The sequence below is a fragment of the Gopherus flavomarginatus genome, chromosome 3 (assembly GCF_025201925.1).
Source record: "Gopherus flavomarginatus isolate rGopFla2 chromosome 3, rGopFla2.mat.asm, whole genome shotgun sequence".
Classification (NCBI taxonomy): Eukaryota; Metazoa; Chordata; order Testudines; family Testudinidae; genus Gopherus; species Gopherus flavomarginatus.
In genome coordinates this window covers 112,186,090-112,205,272 of record NC_066619.1, presented here as the reverse complement: position 1 = coordinate 112,205,272, position 19,183 = coordinate 112,186,090, and the positions used below count along the sequence as shown (strand labels likewise).

General features: G+C 39.9%; 1 protein-coding gene across 45 annotated transcripts in view; it reads right to left on the bottom strand.

Annotated features, from left to right (window-relative positions):
• The window catches only part of PTPRD (protein tyrosine phosphatase receptor type D), a 1,732,597-nt gene that overhangs the window by 37,028 nt on the left and 1,676,386 nt on the right, over positions 1-19,183 (bottom strand). For all 45 annotated transcript variants that reach the window (XM_050942985.1, XM_050942995.1, XM_050942996.1 and 42 more), the window contains 2 exons: positions 13,858-13,977; positions 13,241-13,395 (listed from right to left, as the gene is read on the bottom strand). In XM_050942985.1, the coding sequence (XP_050798942.1) occupies positions 13,241-13,395; positions 13,858-13,977 (275 nt within the window). The remainder of the gene's footprint in view (positions 1-13,240; positions 13,396-13,857; positions 13,978-19,183) is intronic.

Here is a 19,183-nt window from a genome sequence, read left to right as displayed (position 1 = left end):
TCATTGTGGGCTTCGCTGACAGGAACATGCACATACACAGCACTGCATCTTCTCCATATCTAATGCAAGGATGGCCATCACCCAGCTATTCCTGTCTCTGCGGGAAATTAGCACATGGATGAAAAGAGGGATGTGTTTTAAAGATCCAGTCGAAGTGATGACCTTGTGCTCCTTGTGCTTGGGCAAATCAATACGAAAATTCATTGCTCGGGGGTTCCCCATGCCACATCAGCATTTTGTTCAGCACTGGATATCATTCAAAAGTCCTGGTCTTTTCCTACTTGGACTCAGCCTGCTTTAAGGTATGCTGCACTTTGAGCTGGGTGTGTGAGAGATGCTGTATGGAATATGAGTGACCATTTAGAATATTATTGATACCAATATTAAAAAATTGCAATGAATCTTACAAGATATAGCATGTAAGAAAAGTTATAATTGGCTAAATATGATAATCACATTTATTATAAGTATGTTTCATCTTTGTATTGCGAGTTATAAATGTGTGTGGTATATTTGTATATCAAATGTGTGCTGTGTTTCTGGGTGACACCCCCTGACAGAGGGGCATCAGTAGTATCTAGCCTGCTTAATGACTCATGAAGGGCAATCAGCTGTACAATGAGCCCATTGAAAAAAGGCAAGAGTTACGCCTATGAGTCAGTAGGATATTTAGGGACATTTCTGTCATTTGAAGAAGTGAGGTTTTTTTACCTGCAAAAGCTTATTTTGGAATAAACCTGTTAGTCTTTAAGGTGCCACTGGACTCCTTGTTGTTTTTGTGGATACAGACTATAACACGGCTACCCCCTGATACTTGTCTGTCAGGACAGGGGACTCCAAGGGCTTTTCCATGCCCAGGTGCTCTGATCTTGTGTTTGGGACAAATGATGTACAAACCACATGACAAGGATATAAAAAGGCACCTGCATCTTCTCCATTGTATCTTCAGTCCTGCTTCTCACCTCTGGAATAACTTCTCTACAAACTGAAGCTCTGAACAAAGGACTGAATGACCCATCCAAGCTTTGGATGCATTCCAAAGGAACTTTCAAGCCAGCAGACTTACCAATGCTGCTAAGAATCTGATATATGAACTCTGAAGACACATGTATCTGATTGCTTTGAACATTTAACAACTATCTTCTCTTTCTTTTCTTTTATAATACAACCTTTAGTTTTAGATGCTAAAGGACTGGCTGGCAGTGTGGTATTTTGGGTAAGATCCAAACTACTACTGGTCTGGTAATGTGCCTGGTCCTTTGGGGATCAGAAGAGCATTTTATATAGTGAGCAGAGTTATAAATAACTTCTCCCTTTACTGAACCTATGTGCTGATCGGGAGCCAGAGAACTGGAAGGCAGTAAAGCGGGCTTTGTGATTGCTTTTTTCAGCTTCTTGATAACCAGTGTGGGGGATCAGGAGCACAGTTTGTGACTGGTTGGTGAATCTAACTTCAGTGTTAACCTCCAGTTTGGGGAGGATATGCTCTCCTTTTTGCAGTCTGCCCTGACCTTGGCATTTTTAGTGAGGGCTACTCTAGGCACCTCGGGTCACAAGGTGATTTCCAGCTCAAGGAGACATACTTGTGCTAGCTCTGCTCAAGCTAGCATGCTAAAAATAGCATAGTTGCACCAGTGTGAGCTGCTAGACACCTTGAGTATGTACCCATTCATACTGGCACACAGTTGGAGTGGTTAAACTGTGGCGGCCACACTCTATTTTTAGCATACTAGCTCGATCAGAGCTAGGGCGAGTATGTCTCCTTGAACTGGAAATCACACCTCTAGCTCAAAATGTAGATGCATACCATATCACTCTACAAACCTGAATAATATCTACAATTAGCAGGAAGCTTGGAGTTGACAGTGTTCATGAACAGATTCAGAGGGGCAGGGATTTTGGATCTCAATTTCACAAGATATTTCTTTACCTTTTGTTAATAACATAGGTTGAATGACTGACATAAAAAATCTAGCAGAATTTCAAAGGAAGAAAGAAATACCATCTTGCAACCTGAGATTTGGTTGAAAATTTGTGACTGCTTTGATACATTGATGATACTAACAGACAGATAAAACAACATAAGATAGTGATTGTATGCAAAGCACACAACTTCCCTGTTGAACTTTTATAATTTGATAGTAGCATGCCATATTGGCATGTTTTCTTAGCCAGAATGCTAAAAAAGTGAAACGGATAAATATCTTTTTTAGATGCCCATGTGGATAATCTGCCAATGACAGAATTTGTCCCACAGGACCTAGTTCTCTCCATTACACCACCTTTTTTTTGTTTTATTTCATTGGAGTTATACTGATATACAACTGGTGTGACACAGTGGAGAATCAGGCCCACCATGCTTAATAACCCTAAACATTTCTCATTTCTTAACTGTGGTGGATCATTGAGTGGTTTCACTTTAATTTCTCTCTCTCTATAGGATCTGAAACTTTATGAGTTATTATATGGGACAAATTACCCGCAGAAAAGCATGGAATATTTTTTGTAGCAATATTTTATCAGTTTCAGAACAACCATAAAATGAGCTAGAATACCATTATAATAAAAATCAGGTGTCAAAACTAAACAAACACCACACAATGCATGATTCAGTTGGAAGGAACAATAGGACAAAAATCTGATTCCAAATAACAGGATCCTGAAGTATTTATAAAAAATTTTAAAAAATGAAAGGAAAATATTCAAGCAATGGAACACTGATTGGAAAGCCTCCATAAAAAGATAACAGAACTATTTTTAAAGCTGCATTTTATTTCTAGAGGCACAGGAAATCGATTTGAAAAAGAGGACTTTCATGCTGATTACTTTAGATCAAAATACAGCCTGTGCAAGTACAGCCAAAAATGTTGTGTAGCCCAAGCTGATGCAATGTGTTCCAGTGTACTATGTGTCCATGGATATTTGGGAATATACTGTAGGTACAGCTGGGAAATCTCAGTGGTACTCTTATCCAGATCTCAGCTATTAGGTTATAAAAATATTTTCACATTTCCTGCAGATGGCTAGATTCTTTTCTTCACTAGTAATTTTAGTTCAGAATTCATTATGGGCAGCTGTTGGCTCTGATAGAACCTAATTTTCTCTTTTACCAGACTCAGCTGCAATCAGTCAGATTTCCTTTCCCTTACAGAGTATATTATATATAAACATGAGTGGGTGGAAAAGTAACCAATTAACTAAATACATATGGATAAAATGACTCATTGAGATTGCTGATCAAATAATATACCAAACTACAGCATAAGTCAAAGGAAATTACAGGATTTGTAGAACATGATAATAAATATATGGCAATAATTATCAGCACTAAAATGCATTGACGAATTGAGATAACATGTGGAAAACATATTGTTTTCGTTTAAACAAACATATAAATTATTACGTTTTAATATGGTTCAGGTCATTTAAGTAAGTAACTGAAAGATCTTTAATCTCCTAGAGGACCTATTCAGTAGAAATTATTTGTAGACAGAAGCCAAGGCATTCTTCCATACCCCTCTAGGTCAAATCAGCAGAAAACTTGGCCAAACCTTGGAACCATTTTTGCGGTCGTCCCCTCTTGAGGAAAGCTGCTCAAGGAGAAGATATATGCTTTTTATTAAGGCTATTCAAAAAGGTATGACAGAAAAAATTCCAGAGAAGGTAACAAAAATTATTAGCAATATGGGAAAAAAACAAAACAAAACTCCCACGAGAGAAGAGTTTAAGAAGATTGGAACTATTTCATTTAAACAAACGAGGAATATGGTAGAAATGTGTGAAATAATAATGTAAGACTTCAAAGAAGGTCAATTGGGTGCTCCCTTTTTACCTTTTCTTAAAATACATGAACAGAAACTCAAATTAAAAGGAAAGTAATTTAAAAAGAAAAGGAAATAAATACCTAGTGTGACAAAGTTCCTCCTCTACCTTGGTGGGTCCTGCGCTTACTGGCGGATTTGCTCACATCACAGATTCACCTTGTGGGTTGGGAAACAGCCCAGAGATCTTCCCCTCTGGTAGAAGCCACATTCCAGGTCAATTCCTCCTGTGTTTGATCAGGAGTTAGGAGGTTTGGGGGGAACCCGGGCCCACCTTCTACTCTGGGTTCCAGCCCAGGTCCTTGTGGACTGCAGCTGTCTAGAGTGCCTCCTGGTACAGTTGCGTGACAGCTACAACTCCCTGGGCTACTTCCCCACGGCCTCCTCCCAACACTTTCTTTGTCCTCACCACCGGACCTTCCTCCTGATGTCTGATAATGCTTGTAATTTTCAGTCCTCCAGCAGTAAGCCTTCTCACTCTCAGCTTCTCGCACTTCTCTTGCTCCCAGTTCCTCGCGCACACTTCCTCTCCTCTGGCTCCCTGGCTCTCTTTGGTCTGACTGGAGAGAGCCCTTTCTTAGCATCAGAGGGGCTTTAATTAGAGTCAGATGCTTAACAGCCTCACTTGACTCTTAGCAGGTTAATTGGAGTCAGGTGTTCTCATTAGCCTGGAGCAGCCCCTGCTCTGGTCACTCAGGGAACAGAAAACTGCTTATCCAGTGGTCAGTATATCTTCTTTCTACTACTCTGCTGTTCCCAGCTGGCCTGGGTCTATCACACTAGTTATATAACATGTGAAACTACCTCCCTGAAGATATTAAAGCAAATATGACAAAGAGCTGAAGAGCAAACAAATCCTGAATGATTATGCATTATGAAAAATAAAAATATCCACAGTTACATTAGACAATTAAAAAGAATGAGATGGTATAGAAATACTCATGAAGAAGGACTAAGTCAATCATTAGGTGCTTGCAGTTAGGTCGAAACATGTTACTGAAAAATTGTCCATTCACTGGAGTTTTACATTTTTCGTTGAGGGATTTGGCAGTTGCCATGGTCAAAAAAGGGTTTCTGATCTGATCTGGTATGTTCCTTTACTGCTCAGGTGGTTTACAAAATTATTACTTTTACGTGAAAGAAAATCTTGTGTTATGCATTCATGGAAGCTCTATTTTAGGATTTCAAAAGATAAACTGGCCCTCAGTCACAACGCTGGCGGCACCAATGAGTTTATAAACATAGGACTGATTTAATCAAAGACACCACAAGAAGATATTTTTCATTATTGAATCTGAATGAGTGCTATCATTATTTGTCATTTGTGCACTTTCAAATTTTGCTTCTAGTGATAATTACTAGAACACATACAGTGTAGAGGACAGCTAAAATTATATTTATCTAGAAATTTGGGAATTATTTTTTAAAACTTTTGGTGAAACTTGATAAACATCAAATTAGAATGTCATTTGTTAGTGTTCTTCGTATCACTGGGGATTGCTTTATCCTAGATAGCCACTTTCTACCTAGATTTTTATAGCCACACTCACTGTCAAGGTATCACTATTGGGTGCTTCCTAGCAGCTAGCACACCTCATACTGTGTAAGCAATAGATAATTATCACTCCTCTACTTTCAGATTTTTCAAATGTGGGTGCCTAATGTTAGGCACTACACCAGGGGCCTAATTTTATAAGGCACTGAGCACCCACAGCTCTTTTTTACTTCAGTGGAATGGGGGTAGGCTCAGACTCTTTGAAATCAAGCCACGGATTTAACAGCCTAATTGTGGATCTAAATGCCTAACTTTTGGTACCCAAGTTTGGAAATTTTGGATTAAATTCCCAGAATCCTTTATTAAAATCATTCTAAGGATCCATTAGTACTTAAAACTGTAGGCATTTCCAGGTGTACAGATTCACACTTTGCTTTTTGTCTATGTAGTTCCAGTGGCTCTAAGTATACAACACACTGGCAACTGCATGAGGATTCTCCTCATGATCAGCACAAAAAGAAAAAATCTAGGATACCATCAGTTTGAGAGCCTTTAAAGTACAGGACACTAAAATGTCACATCTCTGAAACTGATTTTGTAGGGAATGTGAAGCTAGCCTTTCTATTCCTCTTCTTGGAACATTCAGGTTCCTGTTCCTGCCACCCAGGTTACTAGTAAATGGTTCTCATTATGCAAATAAACTGAAAAGCAATGTGTTGGTCTTCCAAATTCTTGTAATGAGCCATGAAATCAGTGTCCATATCTGATCTTTTACTACTTGTCCTCAAAGGAAACCTGCACAACACTTTCCAAAGGCGAGCCTGGGAACTTAAATTCATAACACTGCTAGACACTAAAAATCATGGACTCAACAGGGACATTTGATTTCATGGCTCATTACAACAATCTGTAACACACACCTGCATGCTGACCCTTAATAGCCCACTTCAAACTCCTTTTGCTTAACAATCTAACCCTTATTGCCTGCTCCATTTCAAGTGGCCTCCTACAACATGCATCATTCCTTATGCTTAAGAGTTTGTCCCAACTTGTATTGAGCTCAGACACTCTGGGTATGGCTACACTTGAAATTTTGGAGCACTGCCACGGCAGCGCTTTGAAGTGTGAGTGTGGTCGGAGCGCCAGCGCTGGGAGAGAGCTCTCCCAGCGCTGCACGTAAACCACATCTCTTATGGGTGTAGCTTGCAGCGCTGGGAGCTGTGCTCCCAGCGCTGCGGCACTGATCACACTGAGGCTTTTCAGTGCTATATCTTGCAGTGCTCAGGGGGGTGTTTTTTCACACCCCTGAGAGCTAACGTTGCAGCGCTGTAAAGTGCCAGTGTAGCCAAGCCCTTACAGCGCTGGGAGTTACAGCTGTCTTCGCACAGCTGTGTAGGGAAAGCGCTGCAGTGTGGCCACACTGACAGCTACCAGCACTGCAGTGTGGCCACATTTGCAGCGCTGTTGGGAGTGGTGCATTATGGGCAGCTATCCCAGCGTTCAAGTGGCTGCAACGTGCTTTTCAAAAGAGGGGGGTGGGGTGGAGTGTGACAGGGAGCGTGGGGGAGACAGAGAGAGTGGATTTTTGGAGCTGACACTGTGTCAGCTCCCTGCCTTGCAAGTTCTAAGGACTGGAAGAGACACAGCACCTACCTTCAATCATTTTAAAAGTTTTGACCCCTTCCCCCACCCCTCTCTTATTCACTAAATGCAAACAGCCTTCAGACCAGATAAGCAGCTGCTCCAAAACAGACTCCCCCTTCCCCCCCCCCGCCGTGTTGCTTCTCTCCTCAAGCAAACTGTGAACATTCCAAAGGAATTCCCCTGCCTGCCTCTGCTCGAGCAAACGAGCTGTGTTTGTTTTTTAGATAAGCAGCTCCGGGAGCCTGGAGTTCACAACAAAACAGCAGAGTGGCTGAACAGGCATTCTGGGATACCTCCGAATACCTCGGAGGCCAATTACAGTGCTTTTGGTGGCCACACTTGTAGAGCAGCGCTGCATCACCTTATACCCCAGGCAGAGCAGGAGTACAGCCAGTGCTGCAGCCAGGGAGATGCAGCGCTGTATGTGCCTTGCAAGTGTGGACGGTGAGTAAGTTGCAGCGCTGTAAACCCACCACCAGCGCTGCAACTCTCCAGTGTAGCCAAGCCCTGAAGAAGAGCTCTGTGAGCTTGAAAGCTTGTACCTTCCACCAACAGAAGAATATCCGAAAAAGGATATTACCTCACCTGCCTTGTCTCCTCCAGCACATTGTATGGTAAGAGTCACTGAGATTGTCAAGGAAAGTATGAAACAAAAATTAGAAGAGAGAGCTTATTATAATAAATTTATACTAGCAGGAAAGAAATCTATATTACAGTTATTAAATATCACTAAGTCTCAAATATATTTTCTTTGGCTCCAAGTGCAAGGAACATTGCCAGGCATCTCGCTATCTAATGCACTTCTTTAAAATGAAGAAGTAACTTTGACATCCACTGCACTTGGCTTTTCCTTGAGACAGGGAAAGACCTCAGGATTATGGCAGCCTGTGGAGGAAGAGGGGTTCTAATCAGTCATATAGTGACCTGAAGCTAGTTGCAGGTGGGATGTAAATAGGCTACAGTAATCCAACATATAGCTGTTTTCCATATGTTGCAGGGAGAAAGATTGCATATTAAATGCAGTGGGAAAAGAAAATGGAAGCAAGTACAGGAATTGTGGAATACTTCACACCAGTGGTGTTTCCTCTTCAATGCTATCAGCCACCCACGGAAGGAGAGTAAGGATTCTGAGCTATTTTCCAGGTAGAGGGAGGGAAAAGATGAGGAAGCTTTTAATGTTTTCGATCTCCTTTGAGAGATTTTTGAATATGTACTGGGGGGATTTTTTCCACACCATGAAAAAGGATAGACCTTCATCGGCAACCTATTCACTGCCAGGATTAGAAACCGAAGATTGTGTGGTGTGCGGCAGTGGGGGTTGGGAAGTTAGAGTCCAGCAGGAAGTTGAAAAGCATTCGTGTAATGCGAAACATTCCTCTGGAAACAGTGCACTCGTATCTACACATTTGAAACATTTTATCTTGGACAAAAGTTAGGTAAATACCATATTTTTTAAAAAAATGCAGGGCCATATTACATGTATTTGTTAAAATTAATTTGTCTTTAATGTGCTAATTAGGAGTTTCAGTACATAAGGGCAAGGTGCTACTCAAACCAAAACCTGACATTCCTCCAAACTATCCAAGTTTTTCTGTTCACCGTAACAGAATGCAAAGTGCATACTGAAACTTTATTAAGCTAAATGTCTCTGAAAGATATGCCCTATGGTGCTGATATTAAAAAAAAATTGAAATGTCTGGGATTGCAATTTACATGTTAAGCTTTATGTAGTGTTACTGAAGCAAGTACTAAAGTTTCTGTGATGTTTTGAAAACAAAGTGGTCTAGAGTTTCCAGATGCCCTCCAGTACAATTTTATTGTGATGTGATTAGCACCTGTTTGCCTGAACTAATCTAGCTTCAAACATAAACATGTGCTTTTCCCACTATCATTAGAACACACATTATAGTCTATCTAATGCAGAATCCTCGGTTTTAAACCTGCATTTAAAATAATAAATGCCTTTTAAAAAAAAATCACCTCTGCAAATTAAGACAGATCAGTGTGGAAGCAGAAGTTGTGCTGTGATATTGCTGAACTGCTCTACAACAAAGAAATGAAAGGATAGATGTTTACATATTAATACTTTGCAGATAAAGCAGCATCTATGTAGCTTAAGTATTTCTAAGGTGACTATTACCATGGAATGTAAGCATCACAATACTTATTCCTATTGAGCCAATCAAGATTTGGATACATATCATGAATAGTATCTACAAAAAAAAGTAGGCTGCTTGGATTTCTTTCAGCCTAAAATATCAGTCTCTTTTGAATTAGCTCATTTTTCCTCTTCTAAGTTTCACTTTTTAAAAAGTGCTGCTTGTATGGCTGTCTTTGCCAAAGTATTACAAAAGTAATTTGGTACAATATGCGGAAATTATCCCTAAATTTGTTTAACTTTTTGCTCCTTTTGGACTTGTCTACACACAACATATGTATCACTTTAGCTTGACATAGTTAAAAGCTGAACAATTCCCCTAGTATGGATGAAGTTTTATCAGTATTATTCCTGCATAGGAGGCACATTTATCCCAGTATAAGCTTTTGCGTAGATGAAGCCCTAATCTTGTCTTTGGCACTATTTCAGAAGCTTTATGCCACTATTTATTCCCTTCAGAATTGAGTATACTTTAATGGGACTGCCTCTTAATAGCCTATTATCTAAAGAATACATACTTACTTTCTCTTACCCTTCTGAGTAACTAAGATCCTTGACTGCTGTACTGTAGGTTTTACATTTCTGCAACATGTTTTTTTAAACAAAACAATCAGATCAACACTCAGTATTTCACACGCAGCCAAGCTGTCAATTGCCAGAGTTAGAAAAATTTTCAGTAACACACAAATGTTTCTCCTTCCTGGATCTTATTAGTATATACTAGAAAGAAGGGATTGTGTATTCTCTTTGTATTTTTTTGTTTTTGCTTTTGTATTGATCTCATTATACAATATTCTCTACATAGCAGATATGTACAAACCATTTCTCTGACCATATGACTTATCTAGTCCAGTCATTCTGAATGTTGCCTCCTATTTTGTATCAGCAGCTAATTTAATCACTTAGGACTGAGAACTCCTTCCTGGTCACTGATCCATAAAAAGAATCCATCCTAATGTTTTCAGTGTGGTACTCCAGTTGTCACTTCCCTTCACTTTAAACTCTTTCCACTAATAAGCACACTATATCTTGGCCATGTAAGTAAAGTATTTATGCTTTCAACTAGCTCATCCCAGGGGGGGTTAGTGGCACTGTAGTATACTAAGCCCGCCCTTCAGCTACAGTCAGGGCCGGCTCCAGGCCGCAGCATGCCAAGCGCGTGCTTGGGGCGGCATGCCGTGGGGGGCGCTCTGCCGGTTGCCAGGAGGGAGGCAGGCAGCTCCGGTGGAGCTCCCGCAGGCACGCCTGTGGAGGGTCCGCTGGTCCCGCGGCTCCGGTGGAGCACCTGCAGGCACGCCTGCGGGAGGTCCACCGGAGCTGCGGGACCGGCAAGTGGCAGAGCACCCCCCGCGGCGTGCCATCGTGCTTGGGGCGGCGAAATTGCTAGAGCCGGCCCTGGCTACAGTGGTTTTGGTTCAAAACTGTCTCAGCTCCAAATTTAAATCGATCTGTAGATCTTTATCTAACCTAGTCTCTAGAGGATGTCTGTCTACAATCAATCTTCAGAGATTGCCATATCTGTTTTTAAGAGACATAGAGGACTGGAATAGCAGGAGGATTGTGGGTCAAGATTAAGGTGGATTGGTAGAAATGTGTGGAAAAGCATGCATTAAGCCCCTTCACTTATAATACCTGTATGTTCCCAGTTCTTAGTCTGTTGTGTTTATACGGTCAAATCCTCTGACCCTTACTAGGTTGTTAATCATTCCTTGTACAGGCAAACTCTTATTGATTTCAGTGAGAGTTTACCGGAGTAAAAACTGAGAAAGGAGCTCAGCATTCAGCTCATGACCACCACCACCACCATCAACAAAAACAGACATTCATAGACATTCAGTGAGAAAGGAGCTCACTCTTGTGCTATATATGCTTAGTGGCCTAGCTGATTTGTCTTTTCGGCTGTACTGCGTTGAAAGCTTTTTTGGCATCAAGAGAAATTGCCTCCACAGCTTCTCCCTGTTAATTGTTTCATTAGCTTCTACCAAATGTATAAATAAAAAGCTTATAAAATTGTATTAATATTTTTATAATCTGTCATTATTACTGTTTATTGAGCCCTGGCAAAGACATTAACCTTACCCCCTAGATCTTACAATCTGTCCCTTTGTGTACCTCATATTCAGAGTGGGCAACAATGACGCATATTAAGATTTCTATTGACTTAAATGGGACTACCTGCATAAGTGCTGCCCACCATTAGCAACGGTTGACAATCTGGCCCTGCATTAGACGGACAATAACTTTCAGATACATTAGGGAACCTTGTAATGGTCTAGTCTCAAAGCAATACAGATTTAAAAGAAACAAAAAACAAAAACCAACAAACCAACAAACCGACCAAACCACTACCATTACCACCACCAACAAAAGCACTTACTGCACTTTTTGACAGGAAAATGGTGTTTTTATAAGGGAAGTAAATGAGCTTTGCACACAAACAGTTGGAGGGAGCCCCAACCATAAGTTTAGTATGGAAGAGTGTGCAAATGTAACTCACACACCTTCTGGGTGTGGTATTCTGTCCCATCTAGGGGCACAAAGACCAGTTAGAGAGCAATTAATGAGTATGCTCGATGCCTATACTCATCTCGGCAGGAGGAGTAAGCCGAGTCGATGGGAATGCCCTGTCACTTGACTTGCCGCCGTGAGGATGGCCAGGTAAATCGAACTAAGATACTTCAACTATGCGAATAGCATAGCTGAAGTTGCATATCTTAGATCAATCCCCTCCCCTAGTGTAGACCAGCCCTTGGCTACCAGCCAGTTCACTTTTAGCTCATGCTGTAGAGGCTCATGCAGAGAAGGGCAATAAAAACTGATTAGGGGTCTGGAACAGCTTCTGTATGAGGAGATTAAAAAAAAAAAAGACGGACCATTCAGCTTAAAAGAGAGATGACTAAGGGGGAGATATGACAGAGGTCTATAAAATCATGAATAGTGTGACGAAAATAAATTGGGAAGTGTTATTAACCCTGTCATATAACCAGGGGTCACCCAGTGAAATTAATAGGCAGTAGGTTTAAAACCAAAATAAGGAAATATTACTTCACACAACACACAGTCAACCTTGTAACTTGTTGCCAGGTGATGTTGCGAAGGCCAGAAGTATAACTGCATTCAAAAAAGAATTAGAGGGTAGGTCCATCAATGACTATTAGCCAAGATGGTCAGGGACACAACTCTGTGCTCTGGGTGTCCCTAAAGCTCAGACTGGCAGAAGCTGGGATTGAAATACGGGGGTTGGATCATTTGATAATTGCCCTCGGGGACCCTGTGATCGTCTAGTCTGACCTCCTGCATAAGGCTTCCCTTCATTAATTCCCATTTGATCTAAAGCACCCCTTTTAGAAAAGCATCCAGTCTTGATTTAAAAATTACCAGTGACGAAGAATCCAGCACAACCCCTGGTAATGCATTCCTCATGCTCCCCCTGAGCTTCCATCCAATCTCCATTTTAAAGTGAAGGACTAAACTTGAGTCTGAAATTCAGGCTTTTTTAGTCTTAATAGCAGTTCCCTTTTATCTTCTCTAGATTTCATGCTATTTGTTTTAATGTGCAATATTAGAAACCATAAAAAAAATTATTACTCAGAAAATACCAGAACATTGTTTCTCCAAAATACACCATTTTAAACCAAGAGCAAACACAAAACTACTTCTTTTTCTCCAGTGATTTATGAATATACCTGTGTGTTAACTATCCCGTCTACCCTCTCTGCTTACAGACTTCTACTAACAAATAGTATATTCCATTTACACAGACTCCATATATTCTAAATTTATCTCCCAGTGCACAAAACAAAAATCCTTCTCTGCATCCATCAAATTTGGCAATTTTGCACTTGAATTTCTAATTTGCCATTATTTACCTGTCCATAAGTATGTTGCTAAATATCCAACATTTCATTTTACAATTATAGAATGTCACTGAGATGCAAAAAACCCACTAGATCATTGAGACCAAGCCCTTTCATAGCATGGCCAGGATGCAATCCCAACACAGAAGAAATCTCAGGAGCACAAAGGATATTATTCATATACTTTAAAACACAGGGCATTAATCATAAAAACACAATTTCAGTGTGATATTTAGAGATGCTTTGAAGTAAAGTCTGTGCCTACCTGCAATGCACCACCATAGGTCCAGCATCAGGAGGGTTACACGTTTTGACTCGTCGTAGGAAAGCTAGGAATGGCGTAGGATGTTCTGGAACTCCATGGTCAGGCCAGGCAGTGAACTGGAATTGCCGCACTTCTCTTTTCTCACTTGAACCATTCTATCAAATCAAAACTTTTAATGAAAAAGCTACATGCGGCAGCACTATGGAATGAAGTGATGGCATAACTGCATATAAGGATGAAAACCAGCTAAACCTCATGTGGGAACTGAGAGAAAGTGAACTCCTGCTATAGGAGAAAATATCACAACTATTCTAAATTGCTGGTTTTGTGGTTCAGGTGACATGAGGGTTTTAGTTATACTTTATAGCACACAGCAACACCTGCCTGTGATTCAGCTAATTCTTCATTCCATTAAACCGTTGTTCACAGTGAAAGCTCCATATTTACCGATAAACCGTCAGCCTGGGAGAAAAATGCACTGTGATAACAGAAGACCTGTTTTATTCTTCAGTGTTGCCAATAGGATCAAGATTTAAGTAAATCCTTAAGAGATACGATTTCTCCAAAGCAGCCTTCTTTAAATGGTGGGAGCAGGGAGGACACCACAGAAAACATACCTTGTAAAGTGCAAATGTTCGAACACAGTATGTTGCCAATTCAACAGTGTCTAGCAGGGTCACTTGGATCAGCCCATATGTCTCTGTCCCTCTGCTTGGCCAGTACTGATCACACTTCACCTGTAATAAACATGTGACATATTAATTTTACATATTAATATATTTATTTACAAACATTATGGACCGGAGCCTCAGATAATGGAAATCAGCATAGCTCTATTAAAGTCCATGGAGCCATGCAGTTTAACAATAGGTGAGTATCTGGTGCAAAGCATGTACTTTAACGCACACATGGATAGTTACTTCTGGTTGTGGCTCTTAGTACTGCTTTTATTATGGTTACCTTGATTTAAGGTATAAATCAGTGTAACTCCATTAAAGTCAACAGAGCTATATCAATTTACACCAGGTTAGGATCTGGCCCAGTCTTCAGATATCAAAAAAAAAAAAAAATACAATGTTGCTACAAACTCATGTTTTTAAATCTTTCCACCACACTGCATATATTCTGAATGTTTCACATTAGTTCCAACATATATAACATGATGTTCTGATTCTAATTTAAACCATATTTTAGTATGTACAGAAATCTATCACAATGAAAGACTGGATTTCTTTGGCTTTTATTTCTTTTAGTTAGTGAATAAAATAAATAGAATGGCACCAATAAATATGAAGTTAATATAATTTCCTTCTCAGTTCATTGTTATGAAACATATCAGGAAATTACATCAATAGACATTTAAAATACATGGTTTCATAGAAAGAATTCATCCATCAAATTTTAAGACATAAGCCATTCCATCCAGAGAAATCTCCATTTCAAAACATTGCGTGTTTAGTTTAACAAGCTGAAATAATTCTGTATAAAACAGATGCATAATACAAGTGTGTATTTATTATCTTTTCTGAAATGGAATGATTTGTTTTGGTTAAAGATATCATCTATGATCTAAAAGGCTAGGGGGAAAAAGAGTTGTTGATTATTTAAGACAATCACAGTAATAGTATAAAAACAATATAAGGTTTCAATATTTGAAAATTCTTTTATTTGAAATGAATGATACATGATGCTGAGGCACACACTTATGAAATAAATTCTTACAAATTAGCCTGGCTAATACAGTAAAGAAATAAGCTATAGTTTGAACCCAGTTGGATCCAAGCTGAATTCAAGTCAGATGCAATCCTAAAAGAACAATGAGAACAAATACTGCACTGTGTTCCCGATAAGAACACGAATTGCTGTGTGTATTACTCCAAATTGTTTTTATTTATGGAGAGAAGAGAACACCCAAGAACACTCAGATGTTCTTCAGCTTTTTCACCCTGCATAGAGATTCAGCACTCTCCCACATACCCTGTGACACCAACACCCTTCCCAAGCACCACGATCCTATACAGTTTGAGATTTCAAAACATTTCATTCATTCTGAGGAACACAGGAAGGGGTCTACGGATCGTTGCAGATCTATGTCAACACTGTGGTTGGGATTGTGGCTACCAGCCCTCCAGGTAGACAGACTCACTCTAGCTTTGCTTGAGCTAGCATGCTCAAAATAGCAGCCTAGGCTTGCCACCTGAGTTATATGCTTGTTCACCCGACCTTCTGGTGGCTAGCCCAACGTGCTGAAACATCCACACTGCTATTTATAGTGCACTAGCTCGAGCAGAGTTAGCATGTCTTTCTATTTAGTCTGGGAAGCATGCTCCCAGCTGCACTGGTTCACAAACCTTAATGGTTCACAAACCACTGTTTGTGAAACTGTCATTTGGTTGAAGAACAGAAAAAAAAATCTTAAATAATTGAACCTGCTGGAAAAAATTCATTGGGGGCTGAGGCAGAACGTTTGATGGAAAGTGATGTCCTAAATCATACCTGAAGGTCTAAAATAAAAGGAACAAGTTATTAATGGGAATTTGATTTTTCAACATTCTTAAAATAGGGTGACCAGATAGCAAGTGTGAAAAATCGTGAGAGAGATTGGAGGGTAATAGGCATTTATATAGCCCTAAATATCAGAACTCTCTCTCTAAAATCGAGACATCTGGTCACCCTATCTTAAAATGAGCTTCATGGACTATAATATTATTTTATTAACAAGAATTAGGAAATTATCACCTTCTGCAGTTTTCTGAAACTTTGAGAGAATTAATATTGGTGGTTTCTCCTGAACATCTGTGATTTATTTGTAAGATGTCTACAGAAGGTGGAAGCCACACAGGTCTTGTGTAGACAAGATAAAAGATGACTTTTCTCAGTTGTGTTAGCTCAATCCAGCTATTAACTCACTGAAAATCCCACTTATCATTAATGTAAACACAGATTAACACTTTTAGCTCAAGTTTAGCAGGTCCAGTTATAGCTTAGGAATCTGCCTCATTCATGGAAGATGCCATATTATATGTTTTTACACATTCAAAAAAACTTATTAGTTAAAGCTCTTGTTCGGGGCCTTAGCAACCAAAACACAGATGCATTACTATAATTAGGTTTTGAGTTGATAAAAATAAGAAACAAATTTTAAATACTTCAATTTAAAACTATAAATAAACCTAATGCAACTTTTAGTATAATGCATATGAAAACTGAATGTGTGCGTGTGTGTGTGTGTGTGTGTGTGTGAGAGAGAGAGAGAGAACATATGTGTCTGTCTATCCATCTATCCACCCGCTTAGCCCTACAAGCATCTCCCACTTTCAAATTATATTTCAGTAGAAGCAGTACCAGCTTCCAGTAAGCAGGCCTAAAGAACAGCCAGCTTTCATGCTGAAAATATTTGATAATAACAGCTCCCAAAAGGATCTAGAGAGAGAAAGAATGTTCTATCATGTTCAATATAGTTAATGCAAAGAAGGGAGTTTTCTATAGCTTTTTGAAGTCTCAAAAAGCTTTTCTTACATTGTCCCATCCTTCCAGGGATGTAGCATGCCATTTACCTTCCTGAAAGGAAAAGATATGTTGTGGCCTAAACAAAATGAAAATGCTCCTTTAAGTCCTTTATTCTCCAAAACATACTTATTTCCTTAATATTCATTAATAAATCTCCACATCAGACAATAGGAGGGTCACTGGAAGTGCAGTGAGTTAATGGTAAGAATGCACTCAGATTTCAGAAGCCTGTAGAAAACCACTCTCTTCAAATTAACCCTGATGAAAATAAATTATTTTTTTTTCTTTTGGGTGTGTGTGTTTTAAACCCTCTGCCCTGCACACACCCCACCTTTGGAGATGTTCTGAAATATTTCCTGTGAGAGCTGCTGTTCTTGGGTCATGCTGTTTGGGAATATTTGCAACTTCCAGTTCAGTGCATCATGTTATTTGAAAATGAAAGCCACAGACTACAAATACTGATGTTTAGAGGAAACAGAATGGATTTAAGTTTAGAATTTTGGAAGATCATATGAACTGCAAGTTGATGGTACTACAGAAAGTACTCTGACTTGCATTCCTTTTCCTTCTCCACTTGTCCCAACATAAGACGTTTTCTCTTTCAAAGATGTGTCGTCCCCTGCCCACCAGCCTCTCATGCTCTGTGATCACAGATATTAAATACCCAGGACTTCTAGCAATTTTCAGTACAATTTATCTTTGTGAGAGATTAAAACAAGATTTTTTGGTTGGATTTCAATGGCAAAAGAATATTAAAATAGTATATCTTAACTGTCAAGTGACTATTGTGCTGGTAGAGTCACTATATGCTTTTCCTGTTCATGTTGCTGTGTAAATACCAATTACATATATACAGTGTTCCATACCCAAGGCCTGTATGCCCAAAATGACTGCACATAAATGTAGACTACTTTGAAGGCAGGCAGCAATTGAGGGTGCTTTTTGCACACATCTCAATGCTTGAAGATTGTTACACATGTTGGTGACTATATATAAACTATCATGATTTTTAGTAAGGCTGTTGACAAAGTCTCACATGACAGTCTTGTCAGCAAATTAGAGAAATGTATTCTATGTGACATTAGTATAAATTGGATGCAAAACTGGTTGAACGACTGTACTCAAAATAGTTATCAATGGTTTGCTATCAAACTGGGAGGAGATATCTAGTGGATCCTGTGGGTAACAGTCCTGGGTCCAGTAGTAGTCAATGTTTTTATGGATGACTTGGATAACGGAGTGGAGGTTACGCTTATAAAATTTGTGGATGACACCAAGCTGGGAAGGGTTGCTAGCACTTTGGAGGACAGGATTAGAATTCAAAACAACTTTGACAAATTGGAGAATTGGTGCAAATCAAACAAGATGAAACTTAGTAAAGACAAGCACAAAGTACTACACTTAAGAGAAAAATCAACTGCACAACTACAAAATGGGGAAAAACTGACTAGACAGGGGAGTCCAGGGGATCACAAATTGCATATGAGTCAGCAATAGGATGCAGTTGTAAAAAAACGCTAATATCATTTTGTCCAAAGAGATGGACAACTTGGAGAGAGTCCAGAGGAGAGCAACAAAAATGATAAAAAGTTTTGAAAACCTGATATCTGAAGAAAGGTTGGGGGGAGGGCCCCAAAACCTGGACATGTTGGGGATTGGTCCTGCTTTGAGCAGGGGGTTGGATTAGATGACCTCCTGAGGTCCCTTCCAACCTTGATATTCTATGATTCTATGTTTAAGCCAAGATTTTCTGAAGTGAATAGTGCTTTCAGTGCTCAGCTCAAGACACTTAAAAGGAGCCTGATTTTCAGAGGGTAGGTGCCCATCAGTTTCTGAAAATCAGGCCCCTTTAAGATGATTCAAGTTGGACACCAAAAATCGCCAGTCACTTTTGAAAACTGTGGCCATAATCTATTTTTTAATGTTTCTGTCTGAGCCTAATTTGACTGCAGGTCCCTTAACGGACTGTGTACAGTGCCAAGCAAACTGACAGCCTTTAATACATGAAATAAATAATAATGATGATGATGAAGTGGGTCCCTTGCACTTCCTCTCCAGATGCACACATAGCAACAAGTTTATTTACAAGGTCAGTCCATCGAAAACATAACACCCTCCAACAGATTCAACAATACTCCCCACCCACATCTGTTTATTTTATTCACCCCTCCCAGGGCTGGCTCCCACATTTTTGCCTCCCCAAGCGATGAAAAAAAAAAAGAGAAGGCACGATGGGAGGCACTTCAGCTCTACCGCCGCTGCTTTATTCTTCATCAGCAATTCAGCGGCAGGTCCTTCCCTCTGAGAGGGACTGAGGGACCCGCTGCCAAATTGCTGCCGAAGAGCTGGACATGCCACCCCAAGTACCTGCTTGCTGCGCTGGTGCCTGGAGCTGGCCCTGACCCTCCCAACCTGGTGACGTGATATCATGCT